This window comes from Phoenix dactylifera, chromosome 17, assembly GCF_009389715.1.
Source record: "Phoenix dactylifera cultivar Barhee BC4 chromosome 17, palm_55x_up_171113_PBpolish2nd_filt_p, whole genome shotgun sequence".
In the NCBI taxonomy this organism is placed as follows: Eukaryota; Viridiplantae; Streptophyta; class Magnoliopsida; order Arecales; family Arecaceae; genus Phoenix; species Phoenix dactylifera.
In genome coordinates, this window is record NC_052408.1 from 13,603,133 (window position 1) to 13,622,961 (window position 19,829).

Below are 19,829 nucleotides of genomic sequence, written 5' to 3' on the forward strand. Positions count from 1 at the left end.
TCAGACTAATGCAAGAAATCATTTATGTCATGGAAAAAGTTGCAAGTTGCATGAAGATCAAGAGAACATGCTAAGGTGCTTTGAAACATTCTTTTTCTTTATTTTTAAGTGGCAAATAGCAGGTTCATGCCATGTCAAGCTGGAGATATTTTTAATGGATTGCAGATTCTTTGCATGTAAAGTTCAAGAGAGAGAGTAACATTGAAGTGGAGAAATGAGCATTGAGATATTCTAGGCACTACATGGTCCGTAGGATATTGATTGTCAAAAACATTGCCAAATTATCCTAAAACAACTGAACATGTCATTTACGAGCAGCATCTCCTATGTAAATAAATGGCGTAGCGGGAACTATTGATGCAATACAGTGTCTGTTTCATTCTCATTGATTTTTTGTTATAAACAAACATAACTAAAAACTATGACGTCAAAAACTTTTGGCTCGATCTGTGGACATATGACAATAAGCTCGTGACCTTAAAAAAACAGATAGATGTATGTATGTATGCCTCTCTCTAGACACATCAAGAGAAAATTTAAGAAAGCATCTATCCAGACAAGGCATGTTATTCCTGGTCTTTTAATAACATATAAATCAAGTTTTGTGATTAATTCATCAAACTCATCAACAGATCAAGCCCTAAGGCAAACAAAGTCATGAGTTTGATTTCTTATAGCCAAGATAGCAATTCAAGTAATGATGCAGAGAACTTAGAAATGCAAAGAGAGAAGCCATTGAGCAAATCAGCTATCATTGAAGATATGAACCTACAATTTCATCTTACAAGAGCAAGCAAACAAATTTAAGAAGACTGATATAAGTTAACAGTCAAAACCAATCCTTCTTTACCCCAAGAAAAGGTCATTTTAATAAGTTTTCTTTAAAAAAAGATCCTCATGATATCAACTAAGAGTAAAATTTATCTCAAAAAATCAATCAAGAATAACATACAATATACTATCTCAATAGGTAAACTGGAAACAAGAAAGTTGCAGTAAGTTTTCATTAGAGGCATGTAGAAGGAGCATTCATAAATTTCAGTTGCACAGGACACATGAATTCTAGTTGATGCTACCATCACAGCTGGTTCACAGGTATATGACTAGCAAAATATGTGTTTCAACTATAAGCAATTTCAGAAACTTCATGTACAGGCGATATATTCTGGAATCGAGGTTTTGGTAACTCACATGATCATTTACACAGTACTCTTCTGCTTAATTTGATAAAATACATTGCATGCCAAAAGTTTTGCACTTTAAAAGGTAAACTAAATAAAGTAAAATAAACCAATGTTGCTTTTGAAAATATTCTATTTTTCCATAATGCATTCACTCACTAAAATATCATGCCTGGACATTTGAGTTCAGGACTTGATGAAATTGGTATGCATGCCATGAGACAACATTGAGTAGCATGGCAATGCACAGAGCAGCAAAACAGAATATGACATGCCATGCATTGGTCTTAACTCTGAAGCCTTGGAATATGGTGTATCACCACTTTAATTTTGTTTATCTTGACTGACTGTGCTAGCCTTTCTCATCTCTTTCTGGTGTAAGCGGACCTCCTGCAGAAAACATGAAAACATGAAGGAACTTAGGTGATTGTTTGCAACTCAAGAAGATCCATTCAATGCTAACGTCTGTCAGGTCTTCTAGCTGATATGCTCAAGCAATTCAAGAGTACTCCAGTTGGTTCACATCCTCTTCACCCTTCACCCAATGCACTATTCCAGAAGAAAAATGAGTGGGCCATCACATCTTAGGATGAGATCACCATCCTATCTATGCTATGCACTTTGTAGAGTTGATATCATTAAAGATACCATCTCATATGATTCCAGCACATGACAGTTGCAAGCAAATGCCAGAAATATTCATTTTCCACTTCAGTTTGTCCTGGCTCACTCTAGAAATCCACATAAATGCATCTGCTTATGATTCAGTGCCGCAAAAACTTACTATGTTATGAAAATCCTAGCCACTTGCTCCTTTCTTACCGTCCACTGTTCACAGTTCACCTGAGTGAGTTCTGTCCCGGTCAAATCCATTATGTCATGGTCATTCTATTCATTTTTCAATTACATCCACTGTCTGGACAAACAAAAGTTTCATCTGCTTGATTGGTCCCTTTTAAAAGATTTTTCTTCATAACCCCTTTTACGCTCAGATCAGAGATGTAATATGATGAAAGCTAGTAAAATTCCAAACATCATTGTCATCGTGCAGTCTGCGCACAACACATTGAACTCATCTGGATATCTATTTCATGCAACACAGAATGGATATCCTTGATCCTTGGATGTGAATTTACCCCACGAGGAATTCATGAATCGTCCCATTCAGATCAAAATAACTCCATCCAGGCCGATTCTTGATCCCTCTATCTTTCATTTCCTTCCTGATTTCCAGAACTTCCCTCCACTTACCGGCGCAGCAAACATACTTGATAGCTGAACATAAGCTCCACTGTGAGATGGATCCAACTCAAGGATCCTCTCCCCAACAAACTTTCCAAGTTCAGCACAGCCATGGACCCTACAAGCGCTTAAAAGAGCTCCCCAGGTAGCGACATCAGGTTCCACAGGGGATTCTCTGATGAACTCAAAGGCCTCGGTCAGAAGTCCTGCCTGTCCCATGAGATGGACCATACAAGAGCAATGCTCAGCTCGAACAGCAATTCCATAAACTCTGGTCATCTTATCAAAATACTCCTTTCCTTCTTTTAACCAACCAGCATGAGCACACGCTGACAAGACCCCGACAAAGGTCAAGCTGTTTGGTCTCGGACCATCTTTCAACATCTTGGAGAAGAGCTCAAGGCACTCAGAAGCTTTCCCATGAATGGCCAATCCCATTATCATCACATTCCACGACACTAAATTTTTCTTTACAATACTGTCAAACAATCCACAAGCCATCTCCAGGCAGCCACACTTGGCATACATGTCTACAAGGGCGGTGCTCAAAATAACATCCGATTGGAGTTTACTCTTGTCCAAGCTCACATGTATCTCTTGCCCGAAATCAAGAGCCCCAAGTGTGCACAAGCAGCAATAGTACCAGTGATGGCTGCTTCATTGGGTGCAACACCTCTGTCACTCATCTCTCGATATACCATCAAAGCTTCCTTGAAGCAAAGATTTTGCACATAACCATTGATCAACAAACTCCAAGAGACTTCACTCTTCTTTGGAATCTGATCAAAGAGTCTCCTTGCAGCCACCATGTTGCCGCATCTAATATATCCGGCAACCATAGAGTTCCAAGATACAATATCTTTATCCACCATCCCATCAAACAACTTCCAAGCATCACCAATGCTCCCACACTTCCCATACATATCTATCAACGAATTAACCACATAAGTAGTGTACCGTATTCCAAGCTTGCAAGCTAAGCTCTCTACCTTCCTGCCCAAATTCAAATCCCCCAACTGAGCACATGCCGTGAAAACAGCAACAGCAGCAACGTCATCAGGTCTCACATTTGCTTCCACCATAAGAAGAAATAGTTCAACGGCCTCCTTGGCACGCCGCTACGAACATATGCATTGATGAGCTCAGTCCAGGAGATCAAATCTCTTTCCGACAGTTCATCAAATACCGCACGGGCAGAATTGAGGGATCCACCAGCAATATAACCATGGATCAATGAATTCAGTACTAGAGCATCAGACTGAAATCCTAAGGCTAGCAATTGTGCATGAATTCCCACTAAGAAGTGCATATTTTTAAGTTTAGAGCATGACTTGATGACAAAGGAGAAGGCGATGCCATTTGGCTTGGCGCCTCTCTTCAAAAGTTCGTTGTAGAGGGCGATGGTTCGTATTGGGTCTTGGGAACGGCTTGGGCTCGGAAAGGCAATTCCAGGAGAAGGTGTCGGGGGATTGGATTCGGTGGAAGAGGAGGCGGGCATAGGTGGGGTCGGGAGGGGTGCGAGGGAGCAGAGGTGGAGGATTTTGGTGGAGGTCTGGTCGTGTTGGAGAGAGAGGCCGCGACGATGAATGAGCGTGGGTTTGCTTGAGTTGAGCCATGGTGCAGGCCTGGAGAAGCGAAGGAGGCATGGGTTCATGGGGAGTATATATCTGGCCAAGTGTTTGGCCATGACGGAGAGAGAAGAGGGGGGGTTTCTTGGTGCAAGGGGAAGGAGGATCCGATCTCGAGATAGAGAGCGCGAGAGTTGATGCAGTCAGGATAGAATCACCACCACTAAATGTTTAGCTTTGAAAAAACAAGATTTTTTTTTAAAATTAATTCAACGCTCTCCAGCTCCCTCCCCCATCGTGGTCCTCCTCCGCCACCTACTCAACCACTTTAAAGAGCAGTCGGAGTTTCTCCCTCCTTTCCGATCTCCACCACCTCAACCTATTCAACACATCTTCAATGGCAGAGAAAGCGGGAAGCGGAGCACTCGATCGCTCCAACCTACGAAGGAAAGGAAAGAAGCGACTCCACAACGACTTCGGCTCCTCCTCCTCCTTCGTCGTCAACGACGGCGAGATCGCGTCCGCCTACCGCAGCTGCCGCCTTTCGTTCAACCGACAATTTCCATGCAACCGCGCTCTGCCTCGGTGCTCAATGCCGGGCTGAGAAGAGGAAAAAAGAAGGAAAGAAACAGATGGTTCTTTTCTTCTCTGTCTCTTCTCCTCATAATTCCCTGCAATTTTTCTCTGATCATTTTGATATGGGGGTCTGGACCTGGCTTTGCATGGTAGAAATTACTCGCATTGATGGAGAGGGATACGTGAAAATCTTTAATTCTGTTTTGCTGGGAATAGATTTTTCCCTTCCGACAGAATGCCCCAAGAAGCCGCACAATCGCCGACCTGAACAGCCGAAGTCGGCGTCCGAACCTCGGACGCCGACCCGATCAAAATATCCCGACCTAGAAAAATCTTGATGCTCAAGGTCTACCCTTGTCAGCCACCTACTACGGCCGTACTTCTCCGAGGTCCAACTGAGGACCATATCCTGCCACTGCTTCAGCATTTATTGCGCATGGCCGCTGCAACCCTCCGGTTCACTCTACAATTAATATGAATCTCCGGCTTACTCCACCATTAATGCGGATCTCCGGCTTACTCGACAATTAATGCGGATCTCCGGCTTACTCCATAATTAATGCGCATGGCTCCTGACATCTACGGATCCTCGGCTCTCCACGGCAAGTTAGCCCAGCAGAGTCTAGTCAACCATGATAAGTCTCCGATCTCGGCCATACCTCCGACACCGATGCAATAATTCGCCTGGCAGCGCCCCAATTCAGGTCGTACGACGACCTCACCGCCGACATCGATGTAATAATTCGCCTGACCGTGCGCCGACCTGGACAACATGCCAAGCCGTACTACGGCCTCGCCCCGTTACATCACAGGTACACCGCCCCCGCCTATAAAAGGGAACCTTGGCTTCTCAGGCGGGGGGGGGGGGGAAATTACACGCTCTACTAACACTTTATCTCCTCTTCAACACTATTTGCCCCCTCCCTGACTTGAGCGTCGGAGGGCCGGCGCCGGAAGACCCGGCCACCGGCTTGTTTGCAGGCACACCAAACGGAGGACGCCGCTCGCCGACGGATCGCCGCCGCGCCGTGAGGACCCCCAGCTCCTCTCTCCGGCCACCCCAAGCGGAGGACGCCGCCCGCCGACTGGTCGCCGCCCCGCCGTGGTGACCCGCTGCTCCCTCTCACTCGACCGAAGATTGCCCCCGGGTCCAATTTCCAGCAACACTGTTTGTGTTTTATGCCTCGAGAAGTGAGTCGGGTTTTTTTTTTTTTTTTTTTTTCTCTGAATTCTCTGTCTCCTCTTTCCTTTGATCCTTTCCTTCTCGCCTTGGCGGCCATTGCAAAGGCGGGCATACATTTTACCATTTCATCTTCTCAACAAATTGGCCATGGCCATGGATATCATTTGCTTAAAGAAAAGCATATGTTTTATCTTCTTCTCCGTTTCTCTTTCTTCTTGTACAAAAGGATGTCTACTAATTTGACAAATGAGGAAGAATACTAAAATACCCATCGATTGGAACGGACGTCAATGAACGAGATGAACGCCGAGGAAGAGCATCTGGGGAGTAGATGAGGAAGATGGCAAAAAGGAAGAGGATCCCAGAGATGGTGGGAGTCCTGTAAAAATCCTTGGTAATTTTTTTTTCTGAATAGATATCAGATAACGGATAGAATAGTTTTCTTGGTAAAATAGAATTTTAATCTTCTATCAATGTCCATTAACAGCATAAATACGTTGATACAATAAATTAACCTTTAGGGTCTAATTGAAACTTAAAAATTTCAAGTAACCATTCAAAGCTACCCGGGGCCTAGCTCCATCACTGCACCCCCAACCCTCCAAAAAAAAACCGGCCACCTTTACAAAACGCCGGGGATACCCGGGGCATCTGAAGCCTTCAAAACCCCAAGAATAGAAACAACCAACAAGAGCTCACTTCCATGGCAGAAATTCCAGATAACTGCCACGGCCTGCAAGCTGCTCGGCAGACTAATACTATTCTTTACATGCATGATTCCCTATTTTTATCCAACCTGTACCTCTCCACATCGCAGACCACGTCCTCTTACAAGGTGTCCATCAAAGATTGGCAAATGTGCTGCTCACCACCTCTGACGATCCAAACAAGATTCTGAATGGAAATATCACTGCAGATCTGTTCAGGAGGCCAAGTAATCCGTCATAAGAACCACCTTACATATTAAGCAAACCAAGAAAATCTATGTTACCAAAAAATTTGCATGAACACCAGTGTGATTTCTTAACGACTTGCTGACGTTTTAGAGTGCGCTTCAGATGCCATGAAATTTGCAGTGTGTCAAGTCCAGTTGCTGTGTATCAATAATTATGCAAACATGGCTAAGAGATTCCAAAAAGATAGAATTGCTAGTTCTGTCAAATTTACTTTGCAGCTAAAACATAAATAAAAGGGGTGGGGATGGGATGAAAAGCCTAGAACTCAAACTGACGGTATCCAGCCTCGGCATATTGAATAACATGCTATTCTGTCACGCTCCAAGAAAAATCAACCCTCCTGCAAAACAGAACCCCAACCAATGAAAACCATGTTTTACATTACATGGGCTCACCTTCCACTGTATATAAGATCGTGCAATGTTCTGCAGATTGAGCACAGTGATTCATATCTGGGGTTCCTCTAATCTAAAAGGCAAGACGTTCAGAGACCTCACCACCTGTTTTTGGGTGGCTTGACTTTATATATCCGAACAATCCAGTTCGATGTTGTGAATGCCTCTTCCAAGTATTCAAGCTTGATATCTTTATTTCCAATTTCCACTCCTCTTGCTCGATCATACCTGCCAAAAATAAGTCTGAATTAAAACATGAAATCATAACTAAAGCAGCAAAATAAATTTACACTATGGATCCTAGCATCACATAGATGCAGCTACCCCAGCAAAAAACAATGTAAAACTAGTTCTGAACAGACAGTATAGCTAGAACATTTAATTGCACTGTCTGAACTGATGACTCTGAATATTGAGTGGAACTGCAGATTTTCTAAGAAACTTTAACAAGGAAGAAAAAAGTTGCTCTGATTTCAGTAATCGAGAACTGCATCATTACAATTTTTCCCAGTTTGCATTTCAGATCCCAAGCCAAAATACTTACCAAATATTAATCCACATGACTGTAACATTCTATGTCAATTTGCCAGCAGCCTAGAACAACAAACTTTAACATAGGACAATTTATCACCATCACTCACTCAGTGCAGAAAGCTATTCACAGGGAGGGTCACAATTAAAAGCAGGTTGCTTAACAAGAAAGTTTCAGAATTCCTGTGTATTTGGCTAATGTGAACTAAGTCGAAATATACGATAATAGATCAACATAACTGAAGAAACTTATCTTGAAGGATCCTCAACTTTTTATGAATTTAATAATTAAATATTCATATTTATTTTCATTATGTGAACTGGCTTTAAATTACGGAAAAAGGCATTATACCAAAAAAAATCCATGTCAGACTTTGTAACCCTTAACTTTCATATTTAATTCATGAGTAAATTCTAATTAATCTTTCTAATTAAGTAAATTTGACTACAGGAAAATTGATGTGGGGCTCATCAGATTTCAGTAATAAAATAAATGAGATAACAATCAAAAATATCCTTTCCTAAATAATCTTTGGGCTTTCAACTTAACCTAAGCAGCATATTTGATAGTCTCAAGACTTCTTAAGAGAGAAACCTACAAAGATTATGCTACAAGTAAACAGAAAAAACCGCAAATACTTATCCCAAATTCGACAATAATACTTATAGCCTTAGGGTCTGTTTTGGATTATTCCTAGAGAATTGGGCTAAAAATTCTGTAGAAATCGGGCCTGTTGGTCCATCTAGCTTACATTTTTTAATAGTCTGTCCAAATTCAGCCTAGATCCTAGCCTTTGGGCTGCAGAAAAAAAAAAGACCTATGGAGGTCATTTTTTTTCTTCCCAGAGTTTAATTGTTATAGGGTCATGCTCAAATAGATGGCCTAGTCCACGAATCCTACAAGATTTTCAGCCTAATCCTGTAGGAATAGCCAAACAAGCCCTTAAATGTATACAGATACATACACATGCTTGCATTTTTTTAATAAAAAAATGTATGTATGCATATATCATAGACGATTTATACAAGCATGTGTGTGTATAGCCAGTCTAGAAATCCTAAAAAATGTTTGTCACAAGCAGCTACTTACGTGCTCGAGCAGAATCCATTGTCTAGGAAAGTGGTTGTCATAGGCCTATTAAATTCGCATGGATTTATAGGGGCAGCTTAATGCTAAAGCACCTGCCTAGATATAAAATCAATCTAATAACCACATCGATTAACCTAAACTGGCATATCTAATAGCTTATATCTGTATAAGTTACACAAAGCTTAGTTAGTTTTAAGTACATAAACTACATAATTACTTATTAGACTCAAACCTAGTGCAACAAGACTTGTCTTTCTGTGCCTAAATGACTCCAAAGACGACATGAAGTCCTGATGTCGATCCTCTAAATCAGTGCAAAATTCTTGGCCAATAAATCTTCCAAATGTGAATTAGTAACTTTTGACCATATTGGTAAGTGTACTTAGATTAGTTTTATGAAAGATGCACTCATAATAAAATTGCATGCAAGAAATAAGCATTTCAGAATTTTTATTATCTGTTTACACAACTTAACGTATAATCAATGCAATTATTTTATGCTTGAGAAGAGGTGAACAATTTCTCTTTCACATTTTGAAGCACCATTATAAGTAAAAACAGAATCATATATCATGACTTTACAAGAGTAACTGACATGGTCTGCTGTGCGGCACCGAGCCCCAGACGGGTTGCCTGGCACATCGGTTACCCGGCAGCACAGGTCGGTACGGCCCACGCCGTGCCATGCCATGCCCTGCCGGGCCTGTACCGACATAGTAGACGAGGCAGGAGAGGACGAACAGGAGAGAGGAAAAGAGAGAGAGAGAGAGGAGGGTGGCGGAGCGGAGCCCGAAGGAGCGTCCTCCGCATGGCTCACCGGCCTTCGTTGGCCCTCCGCCAGCCGATCTCCACCTCCCTCTCTCTTCCTTTCTCTCCCTCTTCCTCTCCCACCCCCGCTCGCTCTCTTTTCCTCTCTTTCCTTCTCCTTCTCCAGCTCCAGCAACAGGTTTCGTTTCCGTTGCCGGAGCCGTCCCGGTCCGCCGCCGGGATGGCTCGGTACGACCAGAACCATCCGATTCGGGACGGTTCCGCCGACCCTAATAATTGACAACATGCTAATTCATGAAAAAGTAAATTAATGGATGTAATATCTCCTTTGGAAGAGTAAATGACCAAACTATAGAATTAAATTGCATGGGTTTGATCAAAGACACGTAGGATGGAAGGCAAGTTACTTACCCAGTGGGTTTTCCATACTCTGTTGTCAGCTCCCCAAACCGATAATAAGAAAGCTTGTACCTGTCCATCACCAGATAAACTTATTTCAGGAAAAACTGGACATCAAACATAAACATAATAGATGTCTGAAATCTCATTTTTAGTACTCTCAGCATGATGAGTAAAAGAATTATTTTTCTTCTGCATCCCGATTCCCCACAGCACATTGCGTGGGATTGAAAGAACCTCTCATCCACCACCAAATCTAACTTCCTTGGCCTTATAAAAATATCCACATAGTCTGAGAATATTCACAAAGCATCCATAAAACCACAGAAGTACAACCACACATGCCTAAGAACATTGGATACACAAACTGCAATTGGCCTTGGCCATTCATCCTATATATCTCTTTTCCATTGGGATAACTCCAGTTCTTAAAAAGTTTATTGAATGAATGCAGTTTATCGAAAATGTAGAACTAAGAGATATTTCTAATGTGATAAAAAGAAGATAGTCTTTTACACCTTTCCCAATAAAATAAATGGTGTTTCAGATGCATATCAGCTGACACAATGTGCTTGAATTGACATCAGATGTAGTTATGTAAATGTGAAGAATGCTTGTAGGGATAGAAGCAAATATAGGCAAGCTAAGAAAAGAAAATAAGAAATTCAAGAAAAGAATAGAAACAGGTGTGGAATTTAATAGAATAAAATTAATTCTATCACAATATCATTAGTCTAAAAGGCCTGGATAAAACCCTCTATGTGGCATATATCCACTTCAAGGACTCCTAGCATAACTAAGATTTGGCTAACATATCACAAGAATTAGTATATAATCATAGCTAAAACTTTTACTTTTGACACCTAAGATAAATGATTTGACCAAGGGCTCTTTGTGACACTTTTGAATGCTGTATGACGATGACTAAAACCTCATGTAAAGTGATGGAAGGTGCCAGACTAAAAGCTTGCTGGTGCAACACATTTTTAAATATCGGTGAACCATCAGGTTGATTCTAGATCATATAGCTACTATAAAAAAAATCGAAATTGACATAATCAGAATTAGTTAAGAATTTATACAGCCATAGGATTTCTAAGCTCCCTTCCCCAAGTACAATGTTTAATTCTCAAAAGCAGTTTTCATGGTAAAATTTGTTTATTCAAAAGTTTATTTACTTTTCCCCATTCCCAGTAAGTAGATGTGATTGACCATGCTTCTTCTTTATTTAAATGGCCAACTACTTATTGTCTTAAAAAGAATGAATCAATCAGGCAGCATTAGAAGAAAATAAAAAAGAAAGTAGAACAAGGTTGGTTCATATTTCATCATTGAAATCTAATCAATGTGTGTGGAAAGCTTACATGAGACAGTTCAACATTTTTGGAGCCGCCCCTTTGTCAACGCGATACTCGCCATTCACAAGATAATCAGGTTCTTTTATCACAGGAAAAACTCCACCACCGATACGCACCATCCACAGAAATCTGTCACAGCATACAAAAAATCATCAGATAAGTAAACATGATCAAACAGGTAACTAAACTTAAAAGGTTACTGAATAAGCAGTTCATTGATGCATCTTTAGGAAACAGGCTTTGCCACTTTGCTAAACAATTAGAAGAATGCATGCAAATGTACTAGGTAAGTTAAACCCATACTTGTTAATATCATCAGAAGAATAGCCAGTAACACCACCAAATACAACAAGCACATAATCCACGTCCAGTGATTGCATTATCTCATATGCTTCATCCTCATATGATGACATTGCACGCCCAACAGTAGCAATGTGTGTATTATTCCAAGTATTATTGTCTACAATCACAGTTCTATTTCCCATGGCAGTGATCTGGTATCCATAGTCCCACCATGACATCACCTTGGCATCTGGAGGAGTATTTTGACGAAGCCAGAAATATGCCTCACGGTAATCATCAAATATAACTCTGCCACCATGAGCGCTCCTTGCAGCCAAGACAATAGAGGGCGAAGAATATGCCTCGGATGTGACCCAGGTGCAGTGTATAGCATATCTACCAAGCAAATAAAATGCACCAACAAGCAAAGCAATAGCAACATTTCTTTGGAAAGGCAAAGCTTGATCAAGTGATGCCTGCCAATTGAAAAAGTAGGAATTATCCTAATCAGATAAAACATCTTCCTTAACTGCAAAAGGTTTGTGAGGAAATATTGTAGTAGCACACCACATCTAAATTGTGAACTTTCAACATCAAGATGCTTCAAGAAGATAGTGATCCATCATCATATAATTATAGGTCTCGTCTCTAACAAGCATGCAACAAGCGCAAAGGATAGAAAATTTTGAGACAATGGCTCATCAAGTACTGCACCTCAAACTATATTTCTCAAAGATAATTTCAATGAGAAAATGTCAGCTTTAGGAATGCAATTTTCTAATTGATATCATTGTCCAAATCAATGTCTCAATCATTAAACTACCTCAAACTTGGAAATGTCAAGCTGCTATATTTACATGTTCAAACATGCTTCAAATTTATAAACTCGGTAAACAATGTACTTCTAAACTATAGCTTTAAAATTATATAACTAATGATACAAGAATGTTGATGTCAATATGCCAGCTCATGTTCTGTAGGAAAATATTTTTGTAAAAGAAGCTAGGATCTTGAAAAATTGAGATGGAACATCCATACATGTAAATGGTCCCTCCAGTAATACATGCCTGCACACATGTATTTGTAAGTCTACCTGCCAATCTAATATTCACATAAAAACATATGCCGGCGCATGTATATGTGCATAAATGAAAACGTGAGCACAGATTTACACATACACACTGTTTGTTCATAGGTTATCCCCTGTTCTGTGCCATCAAAGAATCAAAATGCATCTCCTTGTTGAGGTCTTTTTTGATCTCAGTAAACTTGAATCTATCTTTATTGCGATGACTACTTCCAGAAAAGCACTAATTTATAATTCAAGCATTATTTCCTAACATTTTGATTCATATAATGACCATGAATGGTATTAAAATTTTAGCAACCCTTGGCTACACTCGAGTAGATCTCCCATCAAATCCGGTCACATCTAGTTTGGATGAATGGAGTCCCATATTGATGATCCAAACTGCTAGATGTGATCTACTACCTCAAAATTACTTACATACCAAAAATCATGTGATTTGGAGATCCTTAGCCTATACATCAAATAGGCAAAAAAATTGGATAACCTAAATAATATTGAATCATATATACTTTTTTTGATCACTTGATGCATAGGATAGAAGTCTCCAAATCACATAATTTTTGATGTGTAAGTAGTTTAGAGATAGTAGATCGCATCCAACGGTTCCAATCATAGATATGAGACCCTCATTATCTAATATAGACCTGGCCAGATCTGAGTGGAAATCCACTCGAGTGTAGCCAAGTTTGGCTCTTAAAATTTTACATTATCTATGTATGCAACTTAAAATCCACTTTAGTACAACCATATCCCAATTTCATCAACTCAACATATTAGAAATGTCTTCATCTATCAATCCTTGGTTTGGAAAATACGTTCCAACTATCACTTTGGTATTTCTTCGACTATTTCACATAAATTAGTTATATATGCTCCATTCTAGTTTTTAAAAAATCTAAAATGTTGAAAAGTTTGAAAGAAGACGAACCATCATTACCGAGTTCTTAAATGCATTATTCATAAAAATAAAACCAAAACTAACCAGAAGATCATAAAGACAGTCACATGAGAAGAAGTTAGATTTTACAATATGTGCTTTTTTGTTTTGCAAGCCCTTACCTTAGCTGATGCCTTCAAGCTAGATATCCCTTTGGTGGAAAATGTCTGTGCAGCCTTGCTCTTTTTTCGTATCAATGTTGTCAGATTTTTTATTGTGGCAGAGAGAGCAATAGAACTAATAAGGCATACAGCAGGTGTGGCAACAAGAATTAACCGAACCATCACACCAGCAAAGTACATGCTTGTCAGGCCATACATAACTATGAATATCGTGGCATCTGACAGACGCTTAAAGCAGAAATAGAGTCCTGCTGGAAAGAGAAACAGAAGGATGTGGAAGTCAAACATGAATGATGACCATGCTGTCGGTTGATGCTCTGAAACAGATGCAATGATGGGTATATGATCCTTTGCATATGTCGGATCAAGCAGGGAGTAAAACCTTCCTGCCCAGGGAGAGATATAACCAGTTGCCATGCCAACTCCAAGAGCAAGAGCACCCACAATTATTGCAGATGTCAGAGTAATTCTCAAGAAGGAATGGAATAATTTAGGATCATTTATTATGTATTTCACCCAGTCTACAAAGTAAAAAACCTGAAAACAAGGATCATATGTTAGGCTCGCAAAGTGGCAATAAATTAAACGACTCGGGCATCTGCTAACTATTGTATGGCAGATAAAGCCTAACAGAAACTTCAATACATATACAATGAAGGGAAAAAAAAAATGTTTCATTGATCATCCACTGGTTTTCATAATGGACATCGTGCTGGATGATGTATTTAACATGATACAATGAATTTGACGATCAGAAGGCATTTTCATGTTTATTAGTTCATTTGAGTATGTTTTACTGAAAGACAACCATAAGCAGGTCACTATGAATTAGTCAAATATCAGTCACCATCTGTGCAGCTATATGTCACGATAGCCAACCACTTTTCTACAACTAATTATAGTTAAAAAAGGGACAAATGTTCTGTTTTTTTTTTTAAATCCCCTAATCAGAACCAAGTGAAAGAACAAACTATAACACGTAGAAACAAAGAAGGAAAGGAGGTGCAAACCTGCATCAAGAAAAACACACCCAAGGCGGCCATGTGCTCTCCGGACTGCACATGCTGGAATCCGACGAACCGGATCTGCATCGCGAGCAGCATCCCCAAAATATACATGCAATTATAAGCAACGTAAAGCCTCATCGAATACCTCCCCGTGATCAGCAGCACCAAAACATACAGCGGCACCAAGTTGATTATAAACACATACCCGCCCCACGCCGATACCATGTAGAAGTAACCGAACGCCGAGGCCAGGCCCCATGCCAGCGATCCCGTGTTCACAGCCTTCACAAAGAGGTAAAAGGTCAACAATAAGGCGAAGATGGCGACCCCCTCGTTATCGTAGGACCCGGCGACGGACCGGGAGATGTAACCGGGGCAGATGGCGATGAGGGCGGCGGCGGCGAGGCCGGCGCCGGCGTCCCAGATCTCCTTGCCGAAGAAGTAGGCAACAAGGGTGGTGTTGGAGGCGAAGAAGGGGGCCGTGAGGACGCAGACCTCGCGGATGTGCACGGCGAAGGTGAGAAAGCGGAGAGCGCGGTAGATGAGGGCGGCGGTGACCATGAGGCCGGGGAAGAGGGTGCCGCCGATGATCCGGCCAAGGGGGTACCAGCTCTCGGAGTCGAACCAGTTCCAAAACTCGTAGAAGCCGTTCTTGGTGAGGAAGAGGGTGGTCCGGTAGTTGAAGTAGGGGTCGAACTCGTGGATCATGGACTCGTAGCGGAGGACGCTGAAGAGGCGGACGGCGAAGGCGAGGACATAGATGAGGGCGAGGGCGGAGACGCGGATCAGGAGCTCCTGCTGTTTGGTTTTGAGCTTTAGGGCTTTCAGGGAAGGGAAAGGGGAGGAGGAAGGCGAGGCGAGGGGAGTGGGCTTGACGCCATTCTCGGCCTTGGCTCCCATGGAGAGATCGGGAGGGAAGGGAAGGGGAGGTGGGGGAATGGAGGAACCCTACAGTCTTGATCGGGAGAGAATTAGGGTTTCAGGGGTTCATTTAGGTTGGGAGAAGGGAGAGAGAGAAACCTAAATATTTTGATCCGGAGAAGGATTTTAATGATCCAATTTGGATCATGATCTCTGAAACTCAGATCGTCGCATTTGATATACTATATTTTAATTTTTTTTTTTTTTTTCCTCAGAAACTGCCTACTCATTTCATAGAGTCCTAATATGAATAAAACCTGCAGAGCTCTGGGGAGAGAACTTTCCCCTGAGGTAACGGCTAGTTTTCGCCGGCGTTGAGAGCTCGGCGAGGTCGTCGCCGGTCGAGGCAGCGGGGCGCACCGGCATTGCGAGGACCCGCCTGGTATCCGGAGGGGCGTGACAGCTGGGGTCCCGTTGACAGCCCGGCGATTCAGGGGGGGGGGCATTCGGCCTTCTCCTTAACGCTAACTTTCCTTGCAGAGTATCTTCCTTGCAGGCGGCATGCACCGGAAGGGGAAGCAGCCGGTGGGGACCGAAAGGGAGGGCGCGGCGAGAGGCAACGGTAAGCCTAACCCCAGTGGAGGAGCCCGTAGCGGAGGTCGTGGGGAGCACTCCGGCGCTTGGTCGAGGCCGGCGCCGTGGGTGACTCACTGGCCCACGGCTGCGGAGGTGGAGCGGCTGCGCCGCCTTTTCCCGGAAGTGGTGACACTCTCGGAGGAGCCCATCGAGGAGACTCGACGGGAGTGGGACGGCCGGGCGGCCGTGGTCCGTAGCCTTGGCCGCCGTGTCCCCGCGGAATGGGTAGCCAAGGACGTGGCTGCCCGGGCCAGGTTGAAGGAGGTGGTGGCCGTCCCACTAGCGGACGGCTACCTGGCTCTGCGTTTCCGGTCGACGGAGGACCGGGACAGGGCCATTAGCGAGGGGCCATGGGTGGTGGCGGGACAGCTTCTCGCCATCGCCCCCTGGGTCCCGGACTTTGAGCCAGGGGAGGAGGCTGTAACTACGGTGACGCTGTGGCTCCGCCTCCCTCGGCTGCCTCCGGAGTACTGGTCGACGGCGACCATTCTCGAAATCGCAGCCCGGGCAGGCCGGCCGATTGCGGTGGATGGGGTCACCGAACAGCGACGGGCGATGGGATTCGCCCGCGTGAAGGTGGCGATTGACGCCACCAAACCCCTTAAACCGGGGATTCTCATCCAGGGGAAGACGAAGGTGCGGTGGCAGCCCTTCGTCTTCGAAAGTGTGCCGGCCATCTGTCCCCGGTGCGGGCGGATGGGCCACTTGGAGGCGGCATGCCGGTTTCCCTCAGTGGCGGTGGACCCGGGGGGCGATCCTGCTTCGCCGCCTCCCGGTGCCGGGGTGGACACCCAAGGACCTGCTTATGGTCCTTGGATGGTAGCGACCCGGCGGAGACCACCGCCGCGTGAAAACCGACCGCGGCGGAGGGAGACGGAAGGGCCCGAACCTGGGACTGAGTCGGTATCGACTCGGCCGCCAACCCCGGCACCTCGCCCGGAGTCGCCAGGGCCTGATCCGGGTTCCGTGGTACCCGTGCCCCAAGCCCAGCCGACACTGCCGGCGACCAGCCCGACCATGCCGGTGTCCCCGGCGGACACTGACGGCTGGCAGAAGCCGGCGAAAGTCGCCCGTCGTCGGTCACCGCCTCGCCATGCTTTGACGGAAACCCTCGCCCCCCACTGGGTTGACTCGGTCGACGACCTCGATGACGCCGAGTCAGCCGACCCGGAGCCAGGCGTCGGTCGCGAACGGGGGCGGGTCAGTCCAGACACCAGTCGGGCTGAGCCGGGGCCAAGCGGGCCGAGTGAAGCCCGTGTCAAGCGGCCCAGGCCTCCTGCGGGCCTTGGCCCACTTCAAGCCTCGGAAACGGTGGCCCAGTCGGCCACCGCTGGGCTGGCCCGGCAAGCCCGACCTTTTAGGGCTCGGCGAGGGGAGCGGGGGCCGGCGGTTGCGGCCCACGGAGCACCGCTGCTCGTTGAGGGCGCGCGACGAGCCGGGGTTGACCTGCGCGCTCGGGGAGCGCGACCTGCGCGGGCTGAATGGGGTGCGCGGGCTGCGCAAGCTCAGCCGGGCGCGCGCGGCATGCGGGCCCAGCTGAGGCAGCGGGGAAAATTCGCTACAGGGCCGCTGGCCCTGATACGGCAGCAGGGGCTGTGGGTGCCCCACATGAGGGGCCCACAGGCCCAGTCTGAGGGGGGCCCACGAGCGCAGTTGGCCCCTGGTCTAGGGGCCCAGGTCCAGCGAGACCCGCAGGCCCAGAGTGAGCTGCTCTCGGACCCCGGGGCATCATTAGGCCCTTTCAAATACTGCCCACCTTGTCAGGAGATGGTTTCAGAGCGGGATACCCCCCTACCAGTAGGTCAGACTCTCCTCATGCGGGAAGTGCTGGGAGAGCTGCGATCCTGGGACGATCACGAGGGCCCTGGGAGAGGCCCAGATGGGGTGTTTCGGTTTGGCTCTCCGACCCCTGCCTTGGGCATAGAGGTCGCTCTCGATGGGCCCGAGGTTGGCGGGCACCCTGGGCCGTGCCTGCAGGGTGCGATAGGGGTGCCACTCGGAGGGGCCCGTGAGGGACCCATGGACGTTGGTGACAGTGGCGATTGCCACCGGGTCATAGCCACGGCTGGCAGCGCAGAGGGGGGTCACCCAGCTGTTGTGCGACTCATCAGGGCGGCAGTCATGCGCGACGCACCAGGTGTATGCGCTGAGGTAGAGCAGCAGGACGACTTAGGCCGCCAGTCTGAGGTAGCTCCTGAGGCCCAGGGGGAGGATGAGTCTGTGCCCGACCATGCGGTTGTGATCCATGAAGGTTCTAGCTTGGAATTGTAGGGGGGCGGCCAAGCCGGCCTTCATGTCTTCCTTTAAGCGGCTAGTACAGATCCACTGTCCAGATATCTGCTTCCTTTGCGAGACACGGTTATCTGGCGATGGGCTTGGTAGACTGAGGCGGCGCCTGGGGAGGGACTGGGAGACCTATGCAGTCGATTCCCAGGGGATGTCTGGTGGCCTTTTGGTCCTGTGGAGGCGAGGGGTGGCGACGATTGATGTCTTCCACAACTGCTCTCAACAGGTAGTCATGGTAGTATCGGAACCCTGCAGTGGTCCGTGGGTGTTGTGTGGTGTGTACGCGAGCACGGATCACAGGGTTAGGAGAGCCCTCTGGCAGGAGATCACTGACCTGGCCGCCCAGGGTATCCCGACGCTGTTAGTTGGTGACTTCAATTGCATCCAGAGTGCTAATGACAAGAGGGGAGGTGCAGCATTCACGGATAGAGTTGATAGGAGGGAGTTTCGCGACTTTGTAGTGCGGAACGGACTGGTGGACCTAGGCTTCTCCGGACCGCGGTTTACCTGGTGCAACAATCAATCTGGCAGTGCTAGGGTTTGGGAGCGGTTAGATAGGGCCTTTGCGTCCCCGGACTGGATCCTTCGATTTCCTACTAGCCGAGTGAGTCATTTACCTCGGATTGCATCAGACCACTATCCCTTGCTGATCTCCACCTCATCGGGACCTAGCCATCATAGCCCCTTCCGCTTTGAGAAGATTTGGTTATCGTATCCTCAGTCTTGGGACATTATTCGCGATGCGTGGCGTGTCCCGGTGCGGGGGAATGCGATGCAACGAGTCTCACGCAAACTCGAGATGACCAAACGTCGGCTTCGCCGATGGAATCGCGAGGTAGTGGGCGATATTTTTCGGAGATTGGATGGGGTGGAGACTGCGATTACTGAACTGCAGAGGAGAGAAGACCTAGGTGGTGAACTCCCGGAGGGGGACATGGCCGATCTTCGGGGGCTTCTAGCGACTCACCACTCCTTACTACGGCAGCACGAGATATTTTGGCGACAGAAGTCTCGGGTCCAGTGGGTACGCGAGGGTGATCGCAATACTAGGTTTTTCCACCGGACGACGGTTATCCGGAGACAGCGGAGCATGATCCACTCATTGCGTGATGGGTCTGGAGACCGAGTGGAGGGTGAGCCTGCCGTCAGACGAGTCATATTTGATTTTTTCCGCACCAGATGGACGGAAGATGGAGGCCCGGATGATGGCGATCGCCCTCTGAGGGTTGATGGGGGCATTGATGATGACGAGAACACAACCTTGATTCGGCCGGTGTCGGCACAGGAGGTGCAGGACGCAGTCTGGGCTCTGGCGGCAGACAAGGCCCCGGGACCCGACGGGTTCCCCCCGTTCTTTTTTC

At 45.8% G+C, this 19,829-nt stretch overlaps 3 protein-coding genes across 3 annotated transcripts; all 3 read right to left on the bottom strand.

Annotated features, from left to right (window-relative positions):
• Positions 1-2,393: 2,393 nt before the first annotated feature.
• LOC120104306 (pentatricopeptide repeat-containing protein At2g13600-like) lies at positions 2,394-2,951 on the bottom strand. Its single transcript, XM_039115227.1, has one exon. It carries the CDS (start codon positions 2,949-2,951, stop codon positions 2,394-2,396), a length of 558 nt encoding a protein of 185 aa, XP_038971155.1.
• Positions 2,952-3,007: 56 nt separating this feature from the next.
• On the bottom strand, positions 3,008-3,921 carry LOC103716890 (pentatricopeptide repeat-containing protein At2g22410, mitochondrial-like). The gene is made up of 2 exons (XM_039115228.1): positions 3,610-3,921; positions 3,008-3,541 (listed from the first exon to the last, which is right to left on the bottom strand). Exons 1-2 carry the CDS (start codon positions 3,919-3,921, stop codon positions 3,008-3,010), a joined length of 846 nt encoding a protein of 281 aa, XP_038971156.1.
• Positions 3,922-6,205: 2,284 nt separating this feature from the next.
• On the bottom strand, positions 6,206-15,769 carry LOC103716881 (dolichyl-diphosphooligosaccharide--protein glycosyltransferase subunit STT3B). The gene is made up of 6 exons (XM_008805072.4): positions 14,689-15,769; positions 13,679-14,215; positions 11,551-12,005; positions 11,254-11,376; positions 9,902-9,961; positions 6,206-7,329 (listed from the first exon to the last, which is right to left on the bottom strand). Exons 1-6 carry the CDS (start codon positions 15,583-15,585, stop codon positions 7,200-7,202), a joined length of 2,202 nt encoding a protein of 733 aa, XP_008803294.1. The 5' UTR covers positions 15,586-15,769; the 3' UTR covers positions 6,206-7,199.
• Between the last annotated feature and the right edge of the window lie 4,060 nt (positions 15,770-19,829).

What these genes read in the sequence shown, in the direction of transcription:
- LOC103716890 (XM_039115228.1), bottom strand. Translation starts at nt 3,921, where the DNA reads ATGCCCGCCTCCTCTTCCACCGAATCCAATCCCCCGACACCTTCTCCT. An exon ending in CCCTCAATTCTGCCCGTGCG is followed by an intron (nt 3,542 to 3,609) that starts GTATTTGATGAA and finishes ATATGTTCGTAG; the next exon opens with CGGCGTGCCAAGGAGGCCGT.
- LOC120104306 (XM_039115227.1), bottom strand. Translation starts at nt 2,951, where the DNA reads ATGTATGCCAAGTGTGGCTGCCTGGAGATGGCTTGTGGATTGTTTGAC.
- LOC103716881 (XM_008805072.4), bottom strand. Translation starts at nt 15,585, where the DNA reads ATGGGAGCCAAGGCCGAGAATGGCGTCAAGCCCACTCCCCTCGCCTCG. An exon ending in GCTTGAAGGCATCAGCTAAG is followed by an intron (nt 12,006 to 13,678) that starts GTAAGGGCTTGC and finishes TTCAATTGGCAG; the next exon opens with GCATCACTTGATCAAGCTTT. An exon ending in AAAATGTTGAACTGTCTCAT is followed by an intron (nt 9,962 to 11,253) that starts GTAAGCTTTCCA and finishes GGTGATGGACAG; the next exon opens with GTACAAGCTTTCTTATTATC.